The 18640-nt window shown below is 38.7% G+C and overlaps 1 protein-coding gene across 4 annotated transcripts in view; it reads right to left on the bottom strand.

Annotated features, from left to right (window-relative positions):
* TXNDC16 (thioredoxin domain containing 16) overlaps nt 1–18640 on the bottom strand; it is a 144649-nt gene that overhangs the window by 109721 nt on the left and 16288 nt on the right. For 3 of the 4 annotated variants that reach the window (XM_086709752.1, XM_086709753.1, XM_086709755.1), the window contains exons 5-6: nt 17409–17482; nt 16500–16574 (exon numbers count right to left, since the gene is read on the bottom strand). The exons of the other annotated variant lie outside the window; for it this stretch is intronic. In XM_086709752.1, coding sequence (XP_086565878.1) covers nt 16500–16574; nt 17409–17482 — 149 coding nt within the window. The remainder of the gene's footprint in view (nt 1–16499; nt 16575–17408; nt 17483–18640) is intronic. 4 annotated transcript variants of the gene reach the window in all.

Below are 18640 nucleotides of genomic sequence, written 5' to 3'. Positions count from 1 at the left end.
TTTAGTCTATTTACATTCAGAGTGATTATTGAATAATATGGATTAGTGTCATTATCTGTAGGTTTTGTGCTTGTGGTGATGTCTCTGGTCCTTTGTAGTCTTTGCTGCTTTCCACTCACAGAGCTCCCCCTTAGGATTTCCAGCAGAGCTGATTTAGTGGTCATGAACTGCTTTAGTTTTTGTTTGTCTGGGAAAGCCTTTATTTCTTCTATTCTGAATGACAGCCTTGTTAGATAAAGGATTCTTGGCTGCATATTTTTCCTATTCAGCACATTGAATATTTCCTGCCACTCCCTTATGGCCTGCCAAATTTCAGTAGACAGGTCTGCTATACCCTTATGTAGGTTAAGGCCCATTTATCCCTAGCTGCTTTCAGAATTCTCTCTTATCTTTGTATTTTGCCAGTTTCATTATGATATGTCATGGTGTTCATCTGTTTTTGAATTTGAAGGGAGTTCTCAGTGCCTCCTGGACTTGGATGTCTGCTTTCTTTCCCAGATTAGGGAAGTTCTCAGCTATAATTTGTTCAAAGAAACCCTCTGCCCTTTTCTTTCTCTCTTCTTCTTCTGGAATTCCTATATATGAATATTATTGCATTTCATTGAATCACTTAGGTCTCTAATTCTCCCCTCATGGTCTAGTAATTTCCTATCCCTCTTTTTCTCAGCTTCATCATTTTCCACAAGCATATGACTGGCTCTGGTCTGGAGAAAGTCATGCAACCCTGAAAACTGATCTTCATTCCTAAGGCTGTTTACAAGGTAGAAACTGGTTCTCTCTGTATTTTTTGTTCCTCAGTCCATCATCCAGAGAAGTTTTTCTCATGTCAAAATACAGTCCCACACTTCCACAGCCTCTCTCTCCTCCTTTTGTCTCTCCATCAAAGGGGTTCCCCTGTTCCATGCCTACACTGCCCATTTTATCTCTCCCAATTTGCAAACATGCACCTCTGTCCCACCAAGCTGTCTCTGTACACCCATGGAGATGTTTCTGTCATTCTGTAGCATGGATTCCTGGAATTCCAAGTGTTTTGACCTCAATAATGTATTTGAGGGACAAGGGAAATTCTGGTTTCCCTACTTTTCTGCCATCTTGACTCTCCTGAATATCAAAGATCCGACTCTTGATTTCAGCTCAGGTCATAATCTCAAGGTCATGGGATTGAGCCCATGACCAAGCCCCACACTGGGCTCCATAATGGGTGTGAAGCTTGCATAAGATTCTATTTCTCCCTCTCTCTGTGTCCCTCCCCTACTCTTTCTCTCTCTCAAAAACAAACAAATAAACAAAACTCCTACTTTGCAAAAGATACTGCTGAGAGAATGAAAAATAAGCCAAGCCTGGGAGAAAATATTTGTTAACAGGTCTGATAAAATATTTGTATTCATAAAACACAAAAGAACTCTTAAATGGTGCTGGGAAAACTGACAGCTACATGCAAAAGAATAAAACTGGACCATCATCTTATACCATGTACCAAAATAAATTCAAAATGGATTAAAGACTTGAATGTAAGACCTGGAATCACAGAACTCCTAGAAGAAAACATAGTCAGTAAGCTCTTTGATATCTGTCTTTTGGACTAGTCCCCTCAGGCAAAAGCAACAAAAGCAAAAACAAACAAATGGGATTAGATCAAACAAAAAAGCTTTTACACAGCAAAGAATATCATCAGCAAAAGGAAAAGACAACCTACTGAATGGAACAAAATATCTGCAAATCATACATCCAATAAGGAGCTCATATCTAAAATATATAAAAGAACTTATACAACTCAAAAAAAAAAAAAAAAAAAAAAACACTGGAATGCCTGGGTGGCTCAGTCGATTAAGTGTCTGATGTCAGCTCAGGTCATGATCTCACGGTTTGTGGGTTCGAGCCCTGTGTCTGGCTCTACTGACAGCTCAGAGCCTGGAGCCTGCTTCGGATTCTGTGTCTCCCTCTCTCTCTGCCCCTCCCCTGATGACTGACTCCCAGTCTGTCTTTCTGTCTGTCTGTCTCTCTCTCAAAAATAAACATTAAAAAAAAAAACCCAAATAACCCAATTTAAAAATGGGTAGTGTACTTGAGTAGACATCTTTCCAAAGAAGACCTACAATCAGGTGCATGAAAAGATGCTCAACATCACTAATGATCAGGGAAATGACAATCAAAACTACAGTATCACCTCACATCTGTCAGACTGGCTATTATCAAAAAGACAACAACGACAAAAAAAAGTGCTCATGAAAATGTGGAGAAAAAGGATCCTTGTAGATTCCTGGTGTGAATGTAAATTGGTACAGCCACTATGGAGAACAGAGGCTCCTCAGAAAGTTAAAAATAGAACTACCAGGGGTGCCTGGGTGGGTCAGTGGGTTAAGCATCCAAATCTCAATTTCAGTTCAGGTCATGATCTTGCGGTTGGTGAGTTCGAGCCCTGTATCAGGCTCTGTTCTAACTGCGGGAAGCCTGCTTGGGATTCTCTGTCTCCCTCTCTCTCTGTCCCTCCTCTATTTACTCTCTATGTCTCTCTCTCCTTCTCTCTAAATAAATATATAAACAGCAAACGTTAAAAAAAAATACAACTACCATATGATCTAGAAATTCCACCTCTGGGTATTTATCTGAAGGAAACAAAAACACCAATCCAAAAGAATATATGTACTCCTATATTCACTGCAGCATTATTACAGTAGCCAAGATACAGACGCAATCTAAGGGTTTATGGATAGATGAATGGATTTAAAAAAATGTGACACACACACACAATGTAGTATTACTCAGTCATAAAACAGAATGAAATCTTACCATTTGAGACAACATAGATGGACTTAGAGAGTATTATGCTAAGTGAAGTAAATCAGAGAAAGACAAATACCATATGATTTCACTTATATGTGGAATCTAAAAAAAAAACCAAAAGAATAAAACAGACACAAAGGGGTAGGGGTTAAAGGATGGGCAAAATAGGTGAAGGGGATTAAAAAGTACAAACTTCCAGTTGTAAAATAAAGTCATGGAAAGAGAAATTCATTGGTTTGATGAGAATCTGTGAGACCATGAGGTTCTTGATCTGTGCAGAGTATTAATGTGTAACAGCTGCCTATTCTAGGATTTCTCTTGAGGCTGGCAAGTGTCCTGAACCAGTTGCCATTTCTATCTTGCTGGTCTGACAGAGTTGGGAAGGTCCAAGCCTTAGGACCCACTTTCCTTTCTTATCCAATGTTTTCCTGCCAAAACCCTGTGGGCTGATAATTCTCTTGAGGTGGAAAACGGTTTGCATTTACAACTGTAAGTTTACTCATCCTTTTAATTTATGTAAGGTTTTTAAGACAGGACAATTCTTTAAGACAGGACAACAGGGGTGCCTGGGTGGCTCAGTTGGTTAAGCGTCCAACTTCGGTTCAGGTCATGATCTCACAGTTTGTGAGTTCGAGCCCCGCGTCGGGCTCTGTGCTGACAGATTAGAGCCTGAAGCCTGCTTCGGATTCTGTGTCTCCCTCTCTCTCTGCCCTTCCCCTGCTTGTGCTTTCTCTCTCAAAAATAAATAAACATCAAAAAAAAAAAAAAAAGATAGGACAACAAATTTTGGTTTTCTACTGTCATATGAGAACATTAGGCCCCAGCAACACATCACTAGGTCAGGAAAATAAAGTGCTACAGCAAAAAAAAATTAAGTCATGGAGACGTATTGTGTAACATGCTGACAGTAGTCAACAGTATTATAATAACTTTACATGTGACAGGTGGCAATTAGACTCATTGTTGGAATAATTTTGCAACATATAAAAATACCAAATCACCATAAGGTATGCCAAAAACTAATAGGATATTATATGTCAATTATACTTCAGTAAAAAAATAAAATTAAAAATTAAAAAATAGAGGTTCTTGGTTGTCAAAAAGCCACAAATCAACCAAAAGAAAACAACCCAGTTAAAATATGGGCAAAAGATCTAAATAGATACCCCACCAAAAAAAATATATACAGATGGCAAATAAGCATATTGAAACATGCTCAACATCATATGTAATTACAAAATTGCAAATTAAAACAGTGAGATACCACAACAATTGGAATGGCTAAAATTTTCTAAAAAGTTGACAATACCAAATGCTGACAAGGATATGGAGCAAGAGGAACCCATTCATTGCGAGTGCTCCTACAAAATAGTACAGCCACTTTGGAAGACAGACTGGCAGTTTCTTACAAAGCTAAACATAATCTTCCCATATGATCTAGAAATCATACCCCTAAGTATTTACCTAAATTAGTTGAAAACATCATCCATTTAAAAAAAGTTACACACCAACATTTACAGAAGCTTTATTCATAAATGCTGAAACTTAGAATCAACCAAGATGTCTTCAATAGGTGAATGGATAAACAAACAGTGGTATAACTATATGATGGGATACTATTTAGTGATAAAAAGAAATGAGCCATCCAGAAGAAATGGACAGATGTTTCTCTAAAGAAGATATGCAGATGGCCAACAAACACATGAAAAGATGCTCAACATCATCATTAGAGAAATGCAAATCAAAATGACAGATATCACCTCACGTCTGTCAGAATGGCTAAAATAAAAAACACAAGAAACAACAAGGATGACAAGGATGTGGAGAGAAAGGAACCCTTGTGCACGCTGGCAGGAATGCAAACTGGTGCAGCGACTGTTTAAAATTTAAAATAGAACTATCCTACAATCCCGTAATTACACTATTAGGTATTTAGCCAAAGAATACAAAAACACTAGTTCAAAGGGATACATGCACCTCAATGTTTATTGCAGCATTATTTACAACAGCCAAATTATGGAAGCAGCCCAAGTGTCCATCAATAGTTGAATGGAAGAAGAGGTGATATATACATACAATGGAATATCATTCAGCCATAAAAAGAATGAAATCCTGTCATTTGCAACAACATAGATGGAACTAGAGAGTATTATGCTAAGTGAAATTAAGTCAGAGAAAGACAGATACCATGTGATTTCACTCATAGGTGGAATTTAAGAAACAAAAAAGTAAAGTGGAAAAAAGGGAGAAACCAAGAAACAGATGCTTAACTATAAATAACAAACTGATGGTTACCAGAGTGGAGGTGGGGGAGGTGGCGGGGTAGGGGGGGATGGGCGAAATAGGTGATGGAGATTAAGGAGTACACCTGTGATAAGCACCGGGTGATATATGGAATTGCTGAATCACTACATTGTACATCTGAAACTAATATAGCGCTATATGTTAATTACACTGTATTAAAATTTAAAAAAAAAGAAATGGGCCATCAGACCATGAAAAGACATGGAGGAAAATTAAATACATATTGCTAAGTAAAAGTAGTCAATCTGAAAAGGCTAAGTCAGTATGATTCCAACTATATGACACTCTGGAAAAGGCAAAACCACAGAGACAGTAAAAGATTAGTGGTTGGGGAATGGAAGAGAGGGATAAATAGGTGAAGTACAGGAGACTTTTTTAGGCCAGTGAAACTATTCTGTTTGATACTATAATGGTGAATACATGTCATTATACATTTGTCAAAACTCACAGAACTGTACAACAGAAAGCATGAATCCTAATATGAACTATGTACTTTTGTTAATAATGTGTCATTATTCATTCATTAACTATAACAAATGTACTACACTAATGCAAAATGTTAATGAGGGAAACTGAATACAAAGGAGAAAGGAGGTATACCAGAATTCTCTTCACTATGTGCTCACTTTTCTCTAAACCTAAAACTGCTCTAAAAAAACAAAATCTAGGTCATCCTCTAAACCTGAAAGGGTAAGAGACTCGTAGTGGTGTCTTTTACACTAGCAACCATATCTCAGAGATAATTCCTAGTACCACAGGCAGAAATTTACAAATTGCAAAACCTAGGTTTGATTTACTAATTCTTCTCTTCACTAAAGTTGTTTGTTTTGCACAAAATTCTAAAACTGGAAAAAATGGAGAAGGACCTAAGATGATGGAATAGCAGGAGGACCCTAGGCTTGCCTCGTCCCTGGAACACAGCTGGATACATATCAAATCATTGTAAATACCCAAGAAGTTGACCTGAGGACTGACAGAATAAAGTACAAAGCGAGTGGGGGAGAAGAGCCACATCAGGGAAGGTAGAAACTTCAGAGACATAGTTTGGGGGAGAAACAGATGGCAGGTGCTGCAGAGGGAAGGAGCTCTGGTCACGGACAGAGTTCAGACAGACAGAGACAGAGGAGCACACAGGGGTTCACACAAGGAAAACACTTCCCCAAAACCTTTGGGAAAATGAGAGGGACTGCTTTTGTGAGCTTTTATGACCAATGGGGCTCAAAGACTGGAGGAGTTTTGGAGGTCCTTGGCAGGACTGAGGTGGAGCCCATCAGGTGCTACAGTATTCCTGTGAATAAGGGCAGATAGCCTAGGAGCAGATGGTGGGATCTGAGGATCCCCTTGGACTCAGTGCGAGAGACGGTTCCCCATTCTTGGAGCATACCTGGGAGACGTGGCAGTGCCATTCTGGGGACAAAAGAGCCAGCAGCCACCATTTCCCTTCCACGCCTCTCAGCATAGGTGCAGAGACACCTGCTGGGGGTGACTAACCGGAACACCAGCTTTTTGCTGTGCTTTCCTCCAAACTCCACAACTCCGTGCTTTGATATGACTGTCCTTCCGAGACAGACCTGTATCAGTTCCAGAGTGGCTACGCCCTCCCCCAGAGGACCGGTATAGCTCCCCACCATACCACATCCCTACAGTTTGGAGTTTTAAAACTCAGTGGCCTGGTTGGATAGACCCCAAGGTGCACTGTACCGCTAGGTGGGCAGACAGCCTAGACACAGCCAGGGATCTGAGAGATGCCTGGGACACATGAGAGGAGATTGTTCACACTTCTGGAAGGGCTTCCCAGATAGCAGTGGTCTCAAACTTCCCTCTCTAGACATGAGAGAAGAGGCTGGCACCATATCCCTCCCCAACCCCTCAGCATAAACTAACTTCACTAAGTAGTACAGCAAGAACAGTGGCAGCCTAAACCACTTACACCAATCCCTATCCCTCACCCCCACTGTACTCTGCTGGTGTTATTTCTTAGGTAAGTGTGCCTGAGAACCCCAGCAGTAGGCTCATCCCCCAAAGATCAGCACAAATCCCCTGTACGCACCAGGTCTACTAACCATAGAGTTTTGCAAAACTTCAACTCTAGTGGAAATAGCATCAGGTCTCATTAAACAAGGAGACTAGAGCACACCTAGTTAAAACTCGCCACACTCTGGCCAAGGTCCAAACACTTCCTCGCTGCAGGCAAGGAGAAAGTCTGGGAGGACTGACCTGAGAAAAGAGCCATAAAACACAGCAGCAGAGTACTCAAGCACATACAACAGACACACATCCTGAAGCATCAGGCTCTGGACAGTATATGACAGCTTCTTCATAAAGCCATTATTCTCAGGAGCAGGAAACATAACAGGCTTTCCTAAAACACAGAATAAGAGACCTAGACAAAATGCCAGAAAAGGTCATGGCCAGGGATCTAATAGAAACAGACATAAGTAATATGCCTAATCTAGAACATAAAGCAATAATCATAAGGATACTAGTGGGGCTTGAGAAAAGCAGAAAAGACACTAGGGAATCCCTTACCACAGAGATAAAAGACCTAAAAACTAATCAGGCCAAAGTGAAAAATACAATAACTGAGATTTGAAACCAACTGGATGTAGTGACTACAAGGATAGAAGCAAAGGAATGAATAAATGATATAGAAGATAAAATTATGGAAAATAATGAAGGTAAAAAGAAGAGGAAAAGAAAAATATTAGATCATGAATGTAGACTTAGGGAACTCAGTGACTTCATAAAGTGTAATATCATTCATATCATGGGAGTCATAAAAGAAGAGAGGGAAAAGGGGGCAGAGGTTTATTTGAGGAAATGACAGCTGAAAACTTCCCTATCTGTGGAAAATAACAGACATCCAAATCCAGGAGGCACAGAGAACTCTCATCAAAATAAACAAAATAAATAAATAAACAGCAGGCCAACACCAAGACATATCATAGTTAAATTTGCAAGATATAGACACAAAGAAAAAACCCTAATAGCAGCAAGACAAAAGAAGTCCCTAAATTACAAGGGAAGACAAATAAGGTTAGCAACAGATCTCGCCACAGAAACTTGGCAGGCAAGAAAGGAGTGGCATTATATATTCAACATACTGAATGGGGAAAATATGCAGCCAAGAATACTCTATCCAGCAAGGCTGTCATTCAGAATAGAAAGAGAGAGAAAAGGGTTTTCCAGAAAACGAAAAGTAAAGGAGTTCATAACCACTAAACCAGCCCTGCAGGAAATATTAAAGGAGACTCTTTGAGTGGAAAAGAAGACCAAGGGTGACCAAGACTAGAAAGGAAAAGAGAAAATCTCCAGAAATGAAAAAACAAGTAATAAAGTGGCACTACATTCATAACTACCCATAATCACTCTGAATGTAAATGTACTAAATGCTCCAATCAAAAGACATACGGTGTGTGAATGGAAAAAGAAAAAGAAAAAGAAAAAGAAAAAGAAAAAGAAAAAGAAAAAGAAAAAGAAAAAGAAAAAGACCCATCTATACGCTGCCTATAAGAGACTCATTTTAGACCTAAAGACACCTGCAGATCAAATGTGAGGGAATGGAGAACCATCTAGTGTCAAAAGAAAGCCAGAGTAACCATAATTATATCAGACAAACTAGATTTTAAGCCAAAGACTATACCAGGAGATGCAGAAGGGTACTATATCATAATAACGGGGTCTATCCAACAAGAAGAGCTAACAACTGTAAATATTTATACCCCCAACTTGATAGCATCCAAATATATTAATCGATTAATAACAAACATAAAGAAACTCATTGAAAATAATATAGTAATAGTAGGGGACTTTAACACTGCACTTGTATCAATGGACAGATCATCTAAGCAGAAAATCAACAAGGAAACAATGACTTTGAATGACACAGTGGACCAGATGGACTTAACAGATATGTTCAGAACATTTCATCCTAAAATAGCAGAATACACATTCTTTTCAAGGGCACATGAGACCTTCTCCATAATAGATCACATACTAGGTCACAAATCACATACTAGGCCTCAACAAGTACAAAAAGATTGAGATGATACCATGCATATTTTCCTATCACAATGCTATGAAATGTGAAGTCAATCACAAGAAAAAATTTAGAAAGTCCACAAATATATGGAGACTAAAGAATATCCCACTAAAGAATGAATGTGTCAACCAGGAAATTAGAAAGAAAGAAAATAAAAAATACATGGAAACATATGAAAAGGAAAACAGGATGGTCCTAAAACCTTGGGATACAGCAAAAGTTGTCATAAGAGAGAAGTATATATATAGCAATACAGGCCTATCTCAACAAGCAAGAAAAATCAACCACACCTAAAGGAGATAGAAAAATAACAACAAATGAAGCCTAAAGCCAGCAGAAGGGAAATAATAAAGCTTACAGCAGAAATAAATGATATAGAAACAACAACAACAAAAAAAACCCAGAATAGATCAATGAAACCAGATGATTTTTTGAAAAAATTAATAAAACTGATAATCCCCTAGCCACACTCATCAAAAATAAAGAGAAAGGACCCAAATAAATAAAATCATGAATGAGACAGGTCACAGATATATAAACAATTGTGAGAGAATATTATGAAAAATCATATGCCAACAAATTGAGCAATGTGGAAGAAATGGATAAATTCCAAAAAACATATAAACTACCAACTGAAACAGGAAGAAATAGAAAATTTGAACAGACTGATAACCAGGAATGGAATTGAATCAGTAATCAAAAATCTCCCAACAAAGAATGGTCCAGAGCCAGATTTATTCTTGGGCAAATTCTACCAAATATTTAAAGAAGAGTTAATATCTATTCTTCTCAAACTATTTCAAAAAATAGAAAAGGAAGGAAAATATCCAAACTCATTCTACAAGGCCAGCATTACCCTGATACCAAAACCAAAGACCCCACTAAAAAAGACAACTACAAACCAATATTCCTGATGAACATGAATGCAAAAATTCTCAATAAATACTAGCAAGTTGAACCCAACAGTACATTAAAAGAATAATTCAGCATGATCAAGTGGGATTTATTCCTGGGCTGCAAGAGTAGCTTGCAAATCAATCAATGTGAAACACCTAATAAAAGGAAGGATAAGAACCATCTGATCTTCTCAATAGATGCAGAAAAAGCATACATCAAAATACAGTATCCATTCTTTTTTTTTTAATGTTTATTTTTGAGAGAGGGAGAGAGAGAGAAAGAAAGAGAGAGCACATAAGTGGGGGAGGGGGAAAGGGGGGGATACAGAGGATCTGAAGCAAGCTCTGTGCTGACAGCAGTGAGTCCAAACAGCATCCATTCTTGATAAAAACCCTCAACAAAGTGGGATAGTGGGAATATACCTCACCATCATAAAGGTCATATATGGAAGACCCACAGCTATTACCTTCAATGGGGAAACACTGAGAGCTTTTACTGTACGGTCAGGAACAAGGCAGGGATGTCCACTCCCATCACTGTAATTTAACCTAGTATTGGAAGTCTTAAGCCTTAGCAATTAGACAACATAATGAAATAAAAGGCATCCATATTGGTAAGGAAGAAGTCAAACTTTCACTATTTACAGACAACATGATACTCTATGTAGAAAACCCAAATGACTGATACACAAAATCAGTAAAGTTGCAGGATACAAAATCAACATATAGAAACTGTCTGCATATCTATACACCAATAATGAAGCATCAGAAAGAGAAATCAAGGAATTGATCCCATTTACAATTGTACCAAAACAATAAGACACCTAGTAATAAGCCTAACCAAAAAGGTAAAAGACCTGTACTCTGAAAACTATAGAACACTTATGAAAGAAACTGAAGAGTACACAAAGAAATGGAAAAACATTCCATGCTCATGGATTAGAAGAACAAATATTGTTAAAATGTCTATACTACCCAAAGCAATCTACACACTTAATGCAACTGCTATCAAAATACCTCAGGCATTTTTCACAGAGCTAAAACAAACAATCCTAAAATTTGTATGGAACCACAAAAGACCTTGAATAGCCAAACCAGTCCTAAAAAGCAAAGCAAAGCTGGAAACATTACAGTTCCAGACTTCAAGCTATATTACAAAGCTGTAGTCATCAAGACAGTATAGTACTGGCACAAAAACAGACGCATAGAACAGAAAACCCAGAAATAGACCCATAACCATATGGTCAACTAATCTTTGACAAAGCAGGAAAAGAATATCCAATGGAAAAATGTCTCTTCAACAAATGGTGTTGAGAAAACTAGACAGCAACATGCAGAAAAATGAAACTAGACCACTTTTCATACACCATACACAAAAATAAATTCAAAATGGATGAAAGACCTAAATGTGAGACAGGAAATTATCAAAATCCTAAAGGAGAACACAGCTAACAACCTCTTTGACCTTGGCCAGAGCAACTTCTTACTAGACATGTCACTGGAGGCAAGGGAAACAAAAGCAAACATGAACTATCGGGACTTCATCAAGATTAAAAGCTTCTGCACAGTGAAGGAAAACAATCAACAAAACTAAAAGGCAGCCTACGGAATGGGAGATGATATTTGTAAATGACAAATCTGATAAAGGGTTAGTATTCAAAATCTATAAAGAAATTATCAAACTCAACACCCCAAAATAAATAATCCAGTTAAGAAATGGGCAGAAGACATGAATAGACATTTTTCCAAAGAAGACACACAGATGGCCAATAGACACATGAAATGATGCTCAACATCACTCATCACCAGGGAAATGCAAATCAAAACTATAATGAGTGGGGTGCCTAGGTGGCTCAGTCAGTTAAGTACCTGACTTCAACTCAGGTCATCATCTCATGGTTCACGAGTTTAAGCCCTGCATCAGGCTCTGTGCTGTCAGCACAGATCCTGGAGCCTGTTTTGGATTCTGTGTCTCCCTCTCTCTCTGTCCCTACCCCACTCGTGCTGTTCCTCTCTCTCTCTCAAAACTAAATAAATATTAAAAAAAAAAAAAAAAACTACAATGAGATATCACTTCACACCTGTCAGAATGGCTAAAAATAACAATACACAAAACAGCAAATGTTGGCAAGGATGTGGAGAGAGGGGAACCCTCTTAGATTGTTGATGGGAATGCAAACTGGTGCAGCCACTCTGGAAAACAGTATGGAAGTTCCTCAAAAAGTTAAAAATAGAACTACCCTACAACCCAGCAATTGCACTAATAGGTATTTACCCAGAGGATACAAAAATACAGACTTGAAGTGGCACATGCACCCTATGTTTATAGCAGCACTATGGACAATAGCTAAATTATGGAAAGAGCCCAAATGTCCATCAACTGATGAATGGATAAAGAAGATGTAGTATATACACACAATGGAATATTATTCAGCCATCAAAAGAATGAAATCTTGTCATTTCCAACAACATGGGTGGAGCCAAATATCCTATGTATTAACTAACTAGAATTTAAATTAAAAACTTGAAAATAAATAAAATCAGTTAAGTGTTTTTTAAAAATCTTGAAACTGGGGCACCTGGGTGGCTCAGTCGGTTAAGTGTCCGACTTCGGCTCAGGTCATGATCTCATGGTTTGTGAGTTCGAGCCCCATGTCATGCTCTGTGCTGATAGCTCGGAGCCTGAAGCCTTCTTTGGATTCTGTGTCTCCCTCTCTCTGTGCCCCTCCCCCACTCATGCTCTGTCTCTCTCTCAATAATAAATAAACATTAAAAAAAATTTTTTTTAAATCTTGAAACCAAAAAAATAATAAAATTGGAAAAATATTTTAAAAATAAATAAAAAATAAATAAATGAAAAACCAAAAGCTATTCATTTTTTTAAAGGGGTAAATTCCTTTGTAGCAATGGCATAAAGGAAACCACAGTAAAGCGTATCATTTACAAGTCAAAAGAGAACAGATAAATTTGCACAGATAATTCTTTAAATAAAAAGGAAATTCACAAGGTAAATGACAAACTTGGTGTAGGAAAGATAGTTTGATTCCCTCATATAAAGTATCTAGAAGTTAATAAGAATAAAGTTCAAACATGATAGAAAAATGGGCAAAAGATACCAAACAGCAGTTCATTTCAACGAACAGTACGTAACTGCAAGAGTACAGGAGGGAGAAACTCTTGCCAGACACTGGGTATTTCAAACTGATGGTTTTAGCACATAAAAGTAGGATGACAGAATGAAAGGCGTTTTTTCCCTCATGGTTATTTGGAAGGTGCAGCTATGATATGGCACACGATTTAACACAGTCCTTCAACATTCTGAATATCACTACTGAAAATTTTTGTAAAATACTATATTTCACAAGTCATTTTTCTTACATTTTAAATTAAAATGAGGACATTACCTCTTTACAATTCTTCTTTCTTGAAATTTATTTTTCCCTCAGTTTCTTCTTCCCATAAGTGTTGGTCTTGTGTAGAATGCTCCCTGGATAACTTGTATGTTGACAACACCTAGACCTGTACTCCCCAAGGGCTCAAATCCCCACAGCTGCCTACTCTAGACTCAGGTCTGATGGGCATTCCCTTGTTAAAGTAGATTCCTCTTCCCCTGTAAACCTGTCCTTCCTTGCCTACTTCAGATGTTGATCAGAAAGGATTTGGGATAGAGTGAGATTGGAAAGACAGAAAAGAAGAGATTAGGGATTAACTAGAGTTTGTAGTTTTATGATTGTAAGCAAATTAACTTTTACTAAATCCAGTTAATTTCACCTCCTAAGCATTAAAAAGAAAATCCCCTCTTTGCTATCTTTATTTTATCTCCCTAGATTACATAATGGACACACAATGGTTTCTATGTGTGCTTGGACTTCACAAATCTGTCTCACACCCACCAGAAAAAGCTTTCAAGTACTATTCTGATCATATCACTTATCTGCCTAAAATCCTCTGTTGAGCAATCAAGTGTTGAGGTGGTCAGTTAGGACAGTGAGCCAAACTTAACAATCAAGCCTTTATTCACCTACTGTGATAGCAAGAGCCAGAGGCCAAAAGAGAGGCACCAGCTCCACAGTGTTCCATTCCTTGCCCCACTGACCATGGGTTGGCATTAGGCCAGAGTCATATGGGTGTAGTTCAGGTGCAGGGAGGCATTGAATTCCCAGGGGCCCCAAACAAATGGCTCCTGACTCTTTATGGACTCTGGGGCTCAGGAGAAAGAAAGGGGGAGGAGCCAGAAGTGGAATGGTACTAAGTGGAGAAACGTGTCTCAACCAAAGACCCTTGATAAGGTCTTAGTGGAAGCACCTAGGAGGTGCCTCAGCCAAGGTCCCTGATAATGAGGCCTTGGGCTAAAAATACAGGTGTACCCATGAGCATGTCTGGCCTCAGGGACTGGAACTGGTGAGGTGCTTGATAGTTAGACCTTAACTTTCTCTAGAAAACTGCAATGCAGTGGGCATGCACCAAGTCTGGTGTGGGCAGGACACCTTCCCCCATGAGGCCTACCAGACAAAGCCTGTAAATGCCTGTTGTCAGGCCTGATAGATGACACAAAGATTCTGGCCTGGAGCTGAACTCCTAAATCTTCAGTGGCTACCCCAAAAGCCACAACTTCTTTACATGGTAAACACATATCTCTTCATCTGACCCCATACCTACTTTTCTGCTCTCATGTCCTGCTTCACATTTCATACTCCAGTAAAAACTGCCCCCTCCAAACTATTCTAACCTCTATGCATTTGCTCACAGTGTCCCCTGATCTCCCCACCTTCTGTTTCTTCACCAAGCAAACCCTCACTTATCCTTTAAGAGTCATCCCAAGTGCTACATCCATCAGGAAGCCTTCTTAACAAATATCCACCCTCCTTCTAGACACAAGTAACCATTCTCTATGCTGTGGATCCTTAAGCCTTATGCATCAAACTTCTATTTTACTTACTACATAATATTTTCTGTTTATGTATCTAACAAAACACTAAATTCCTAGAGAACAGAAGTCATATATTTTTCTATTATGTATCCCCAATGCCTACTGAGTATCAGGTACATAGCAGAAACATGGGGAATCATCTATTTGTGGAATTAGTATTCTATGAATCAGCATTAGCACAGCACTAGGAATAGGACACTACTACAGCAGGATTGAATGACACAAGCCCCATGGGGTAACCAGTTCCCAGCATCGACAGCCTCTCCACACTAAGGCCCAATTGTTTTAAAACCACTTTGTCAGCAGGTTGTCCAACATGGGCCTGCTGCTCCAGGATTTGCTATCAAACTTGTCAAAGACAATCTTAAATCTTAGTATTGCCTCCCTAACCCTCAAAGAATCTTCTTTCTCTGTCTCTTCACCCTCTCATATCTGGGTCAAAGATTGTCATCAGGCATCCACTGTAAAAATGGCAGAAACTAGGGAGCTTCTTGAGAACAAGCATCATATCTATTAAAACTAGGACTTTGCTAAGCTTTTTATGACCCCCACCCTGAAGACACCTTTCTCTAGGGGGGGGACGTCTCTGCACAGCCTAGCAGCTCTTTGGAATTCCTCTTCAAAAGGCCATTGTTCACCCTCTACAACTGGCTTCTTGGTCTACAGGCCTTAGACTCCATGGTTATCAACGAGTTCTAAGAACTTTTCATTAATATATAATTAGTACTGGAACATTTAAAAGTATCCATTTGCAAAGTGATAACCACAACCTTCCACCTTTATGTTTTGTGTCTTGTCGTTTAACTTTCATCCAATTTTTACGGGAATCCAGTCAGAGAGAAGAAAGAGGGAAGCCAAGCAGAAAACAAACACACTCAGTGTCAGCAAAGGTCTTAGTGGCCAAGAGTCCAAGCGCAACATTAAACTGGAAAAGTCCACGTTAACTTGTGTCCCTAATGAAGTTGTAGTTTCCAGCTGTGTCACCAAAGAGAGTATCAGACTTCATTCAGGAGGAGACTGCACAAATGGACTCCACATAGGCCTAAACCCCAGGTCTAAAGACTCCATGCCATAGAAGTTAAATTTAGATTCACTCTCTCTCTCAGTAAACACTACAATGTGTGTTGAGACTATCTGCACAGTTTCTGTACCTACTGACCAGGCACAGAGCTACAGACTCCAGAAAAATCAGGCTGGGGTCAGAAGCATGCCAGACATTTTAAAACTCCTAGTGAGAACAGCAAAGACAAACTTCTTACCTGGTAAAATCCTTACTTCACAGGTACATTCAAAAGCAAAAGCAATACTATGACCATGTGGTCCTGCTGTGCCCTCTCCTACTTTTATACAAAGATGTATCTGTATCCTTTGCCAGTCAAGAAATTTTAGATCTTCTATGTAGGAAGACAGACCAGTAATTTGTGTGAAATTAATGCCTATGAATATAATGTTAAAACCCTAAAATATTTTAATGGGTTGTGGTTTTCTAAAATGAAATCAAGAGATTGTTAACAATAAGTGAATGAGTACCCCCTATACTTACAAGAGAACATGAGCAATGATGGCATTCACATCAAACAAGGTATCAGTAGGGAATTCTCTCAGTAAGATGTTGCCCCTATAAAAAAATTTTAAAAAAGCATTACAGAAATATTTCCCCGGAACTCATTTTTCTTGTCTCTCTAATACAGTAGGTTGTAAGTTCTTTGATGTTAAGAGCCTGGGTGTTATCCATTATCCCATTCACCTATCAGCGTGCTGACAGTAAAATATACACAAATATTTATTGAATATACGTTCAATAAATATGTTGACTTGGAAGAGTGTAGGCCCAGAACTTGGCAAAAAAAAACTAGGAAAACACATGAGTCTCAACACAGCTTCCTACCAACCTCCTTGTCACATACACACAGATTCCCTAAATGGGCTGGGAAGGAGACAAATAGGAGAGACAAACAAGTGTCCTCAGCAATTGGTCTGAGGAGACAGTATCTGTCCTCACTTCTTAGGCCAAATCCCAAGAGTTTGACAAAAAGATTTTGAGAAACGTCAGAGAGACTAGCAGACCAAAGTGGAGAGGAATCTGTAACTGGGACATTGGCAGATGTCTCAAAAATACCTTTCTTTCACACCCAAATATGGACCTGAGAGATCTACTCAAAACACTAACTTTGTTAAATGCTTACTTTCCAGGCACTTATAGTAGTAGTTTACATAAGAATTCTCATGTAATATTCAAAACAGTCTCTGAGGTAGCTGTTATACCTATTTTAACTAATTTTATAGCTAAAGAAGCTAAAGTTCAGATAACAAATCTAGGACTTAGACCATTTGCTAAACTTCATATAATCCCCCATGCATACAACTTTATCCTGGCTTAGTGATATTTTATATATTTTAATATTCTAGAAGTATAGCTTTAATTTGGCTATCACACTCAAAAACAGTTTACCTGAATAAATACACTTTCATCAAATCCTTTTCTTTTCCACAGTATCTTGATGTTTCTTCTTTGACACAATTAACCTTTAAAAGATTATATTTAAGGTTTAGAGTATATATCAAAAGGTCAAGTTTCTTGGTTATGGAAACAAGAAGGAAAATTAAACAGTAAAATCTGTCTCCAGGTCAAATTAAAAGAAATTTTTTTTAATGTTTATTTTTGAGAGAGAGCGAGAGCAAGTACGAGTGGGGGAGGGGCAGAGAGAGCGGGAGACAGACTCTGAAGGAAGCTCCAGACTCTGAGTTGTCAGCACAGAGTCCAATGCAGGGCTTGAACTTGTGAACTGTGCGATCATGGCCTGAGCCGAAGTCAGACGCTTAACCAATTGAGCCACCCAGGATCCCCTCACATTTTTTATTTTACTTTTCTTTCTGATTTGTATCCTATAATTGCTCATTTATTCAAGTGGGTTACCTCAGAGAAAGAAAGTGTTTCTATACCTAAGAGTTATATTTAATTATACTTAAGAGTTTAAATTTAATTCAATCTTATGGAACAAGTACGAGGTAACCAGGTAGAAAAGGAAAGAAACCATTTAGGCAGGACAAAAAATCATGAGCGAAAGCCAAGAAGCAGAAGTAAGTGGTAAGTTGAGAGCATGAAAGCATCTCAGCAGCTGGAACACAGGTACGGCAGATACTGCTGGTTTCTATTTTTTTTTCTTTCTTTTTAAACATTTGTTTATTTTGAGAGAGAGAGAGAGAGAGAGAGAGAGGGAGAGCAGAGAGAGACAGGGAGAGAGAGACAATCCCAAGCAGACCCCGCACTGTCAGTGTAGAGCCCAACATGGGGCTCAATCTCATGAACCACAAGATCTTGACCTGAGCTGAAATCAAGAGTCAAATGCTTAACTGACTCAGCCACCCAGATGCCCCACTGCTGGTTTCTTATCCAAAATCCATCCTTCCCTTTTGTTTTATTAACAGAACTTCCCTAAACACAAATGCCCCCAGTGAAAGACTTTTCCAGGTTCCCCAACAACTATAGATGGCCAAACAATGTTAGGGAGAAGTTACTGGGGTCGGATCAAAGAAGGTTCTTAAAGAAGAGCTGACTTACACTTTTCCTACTTCTTCCTGACAAAAAACAGACAAGACCGTGCCAGCAGTAATTACGGACCATGAAGCATCTTTAAAGGATAAACCCTTGCTGAGGATGATGCAACAGAAACAGCAACGTGA

This window comes from Puma concolor, chromosome B3, assembly GCF_028749965.1.
Source record: "Puma concolor isolate L17-30 chromosome B3, mPumCon1.1.hap2, whole genome shotgun sequence".
NCBI lineage: Eukaryota > Metazoa > Chordata > Mammalia > Carnivora > Felidae > Puma > Puma concolor.
The sequence above is the reverse complement of the archived record's forward strand: the minus strand, read 5'-3'. Positions and strand labels throughout refer to the sequence as shown.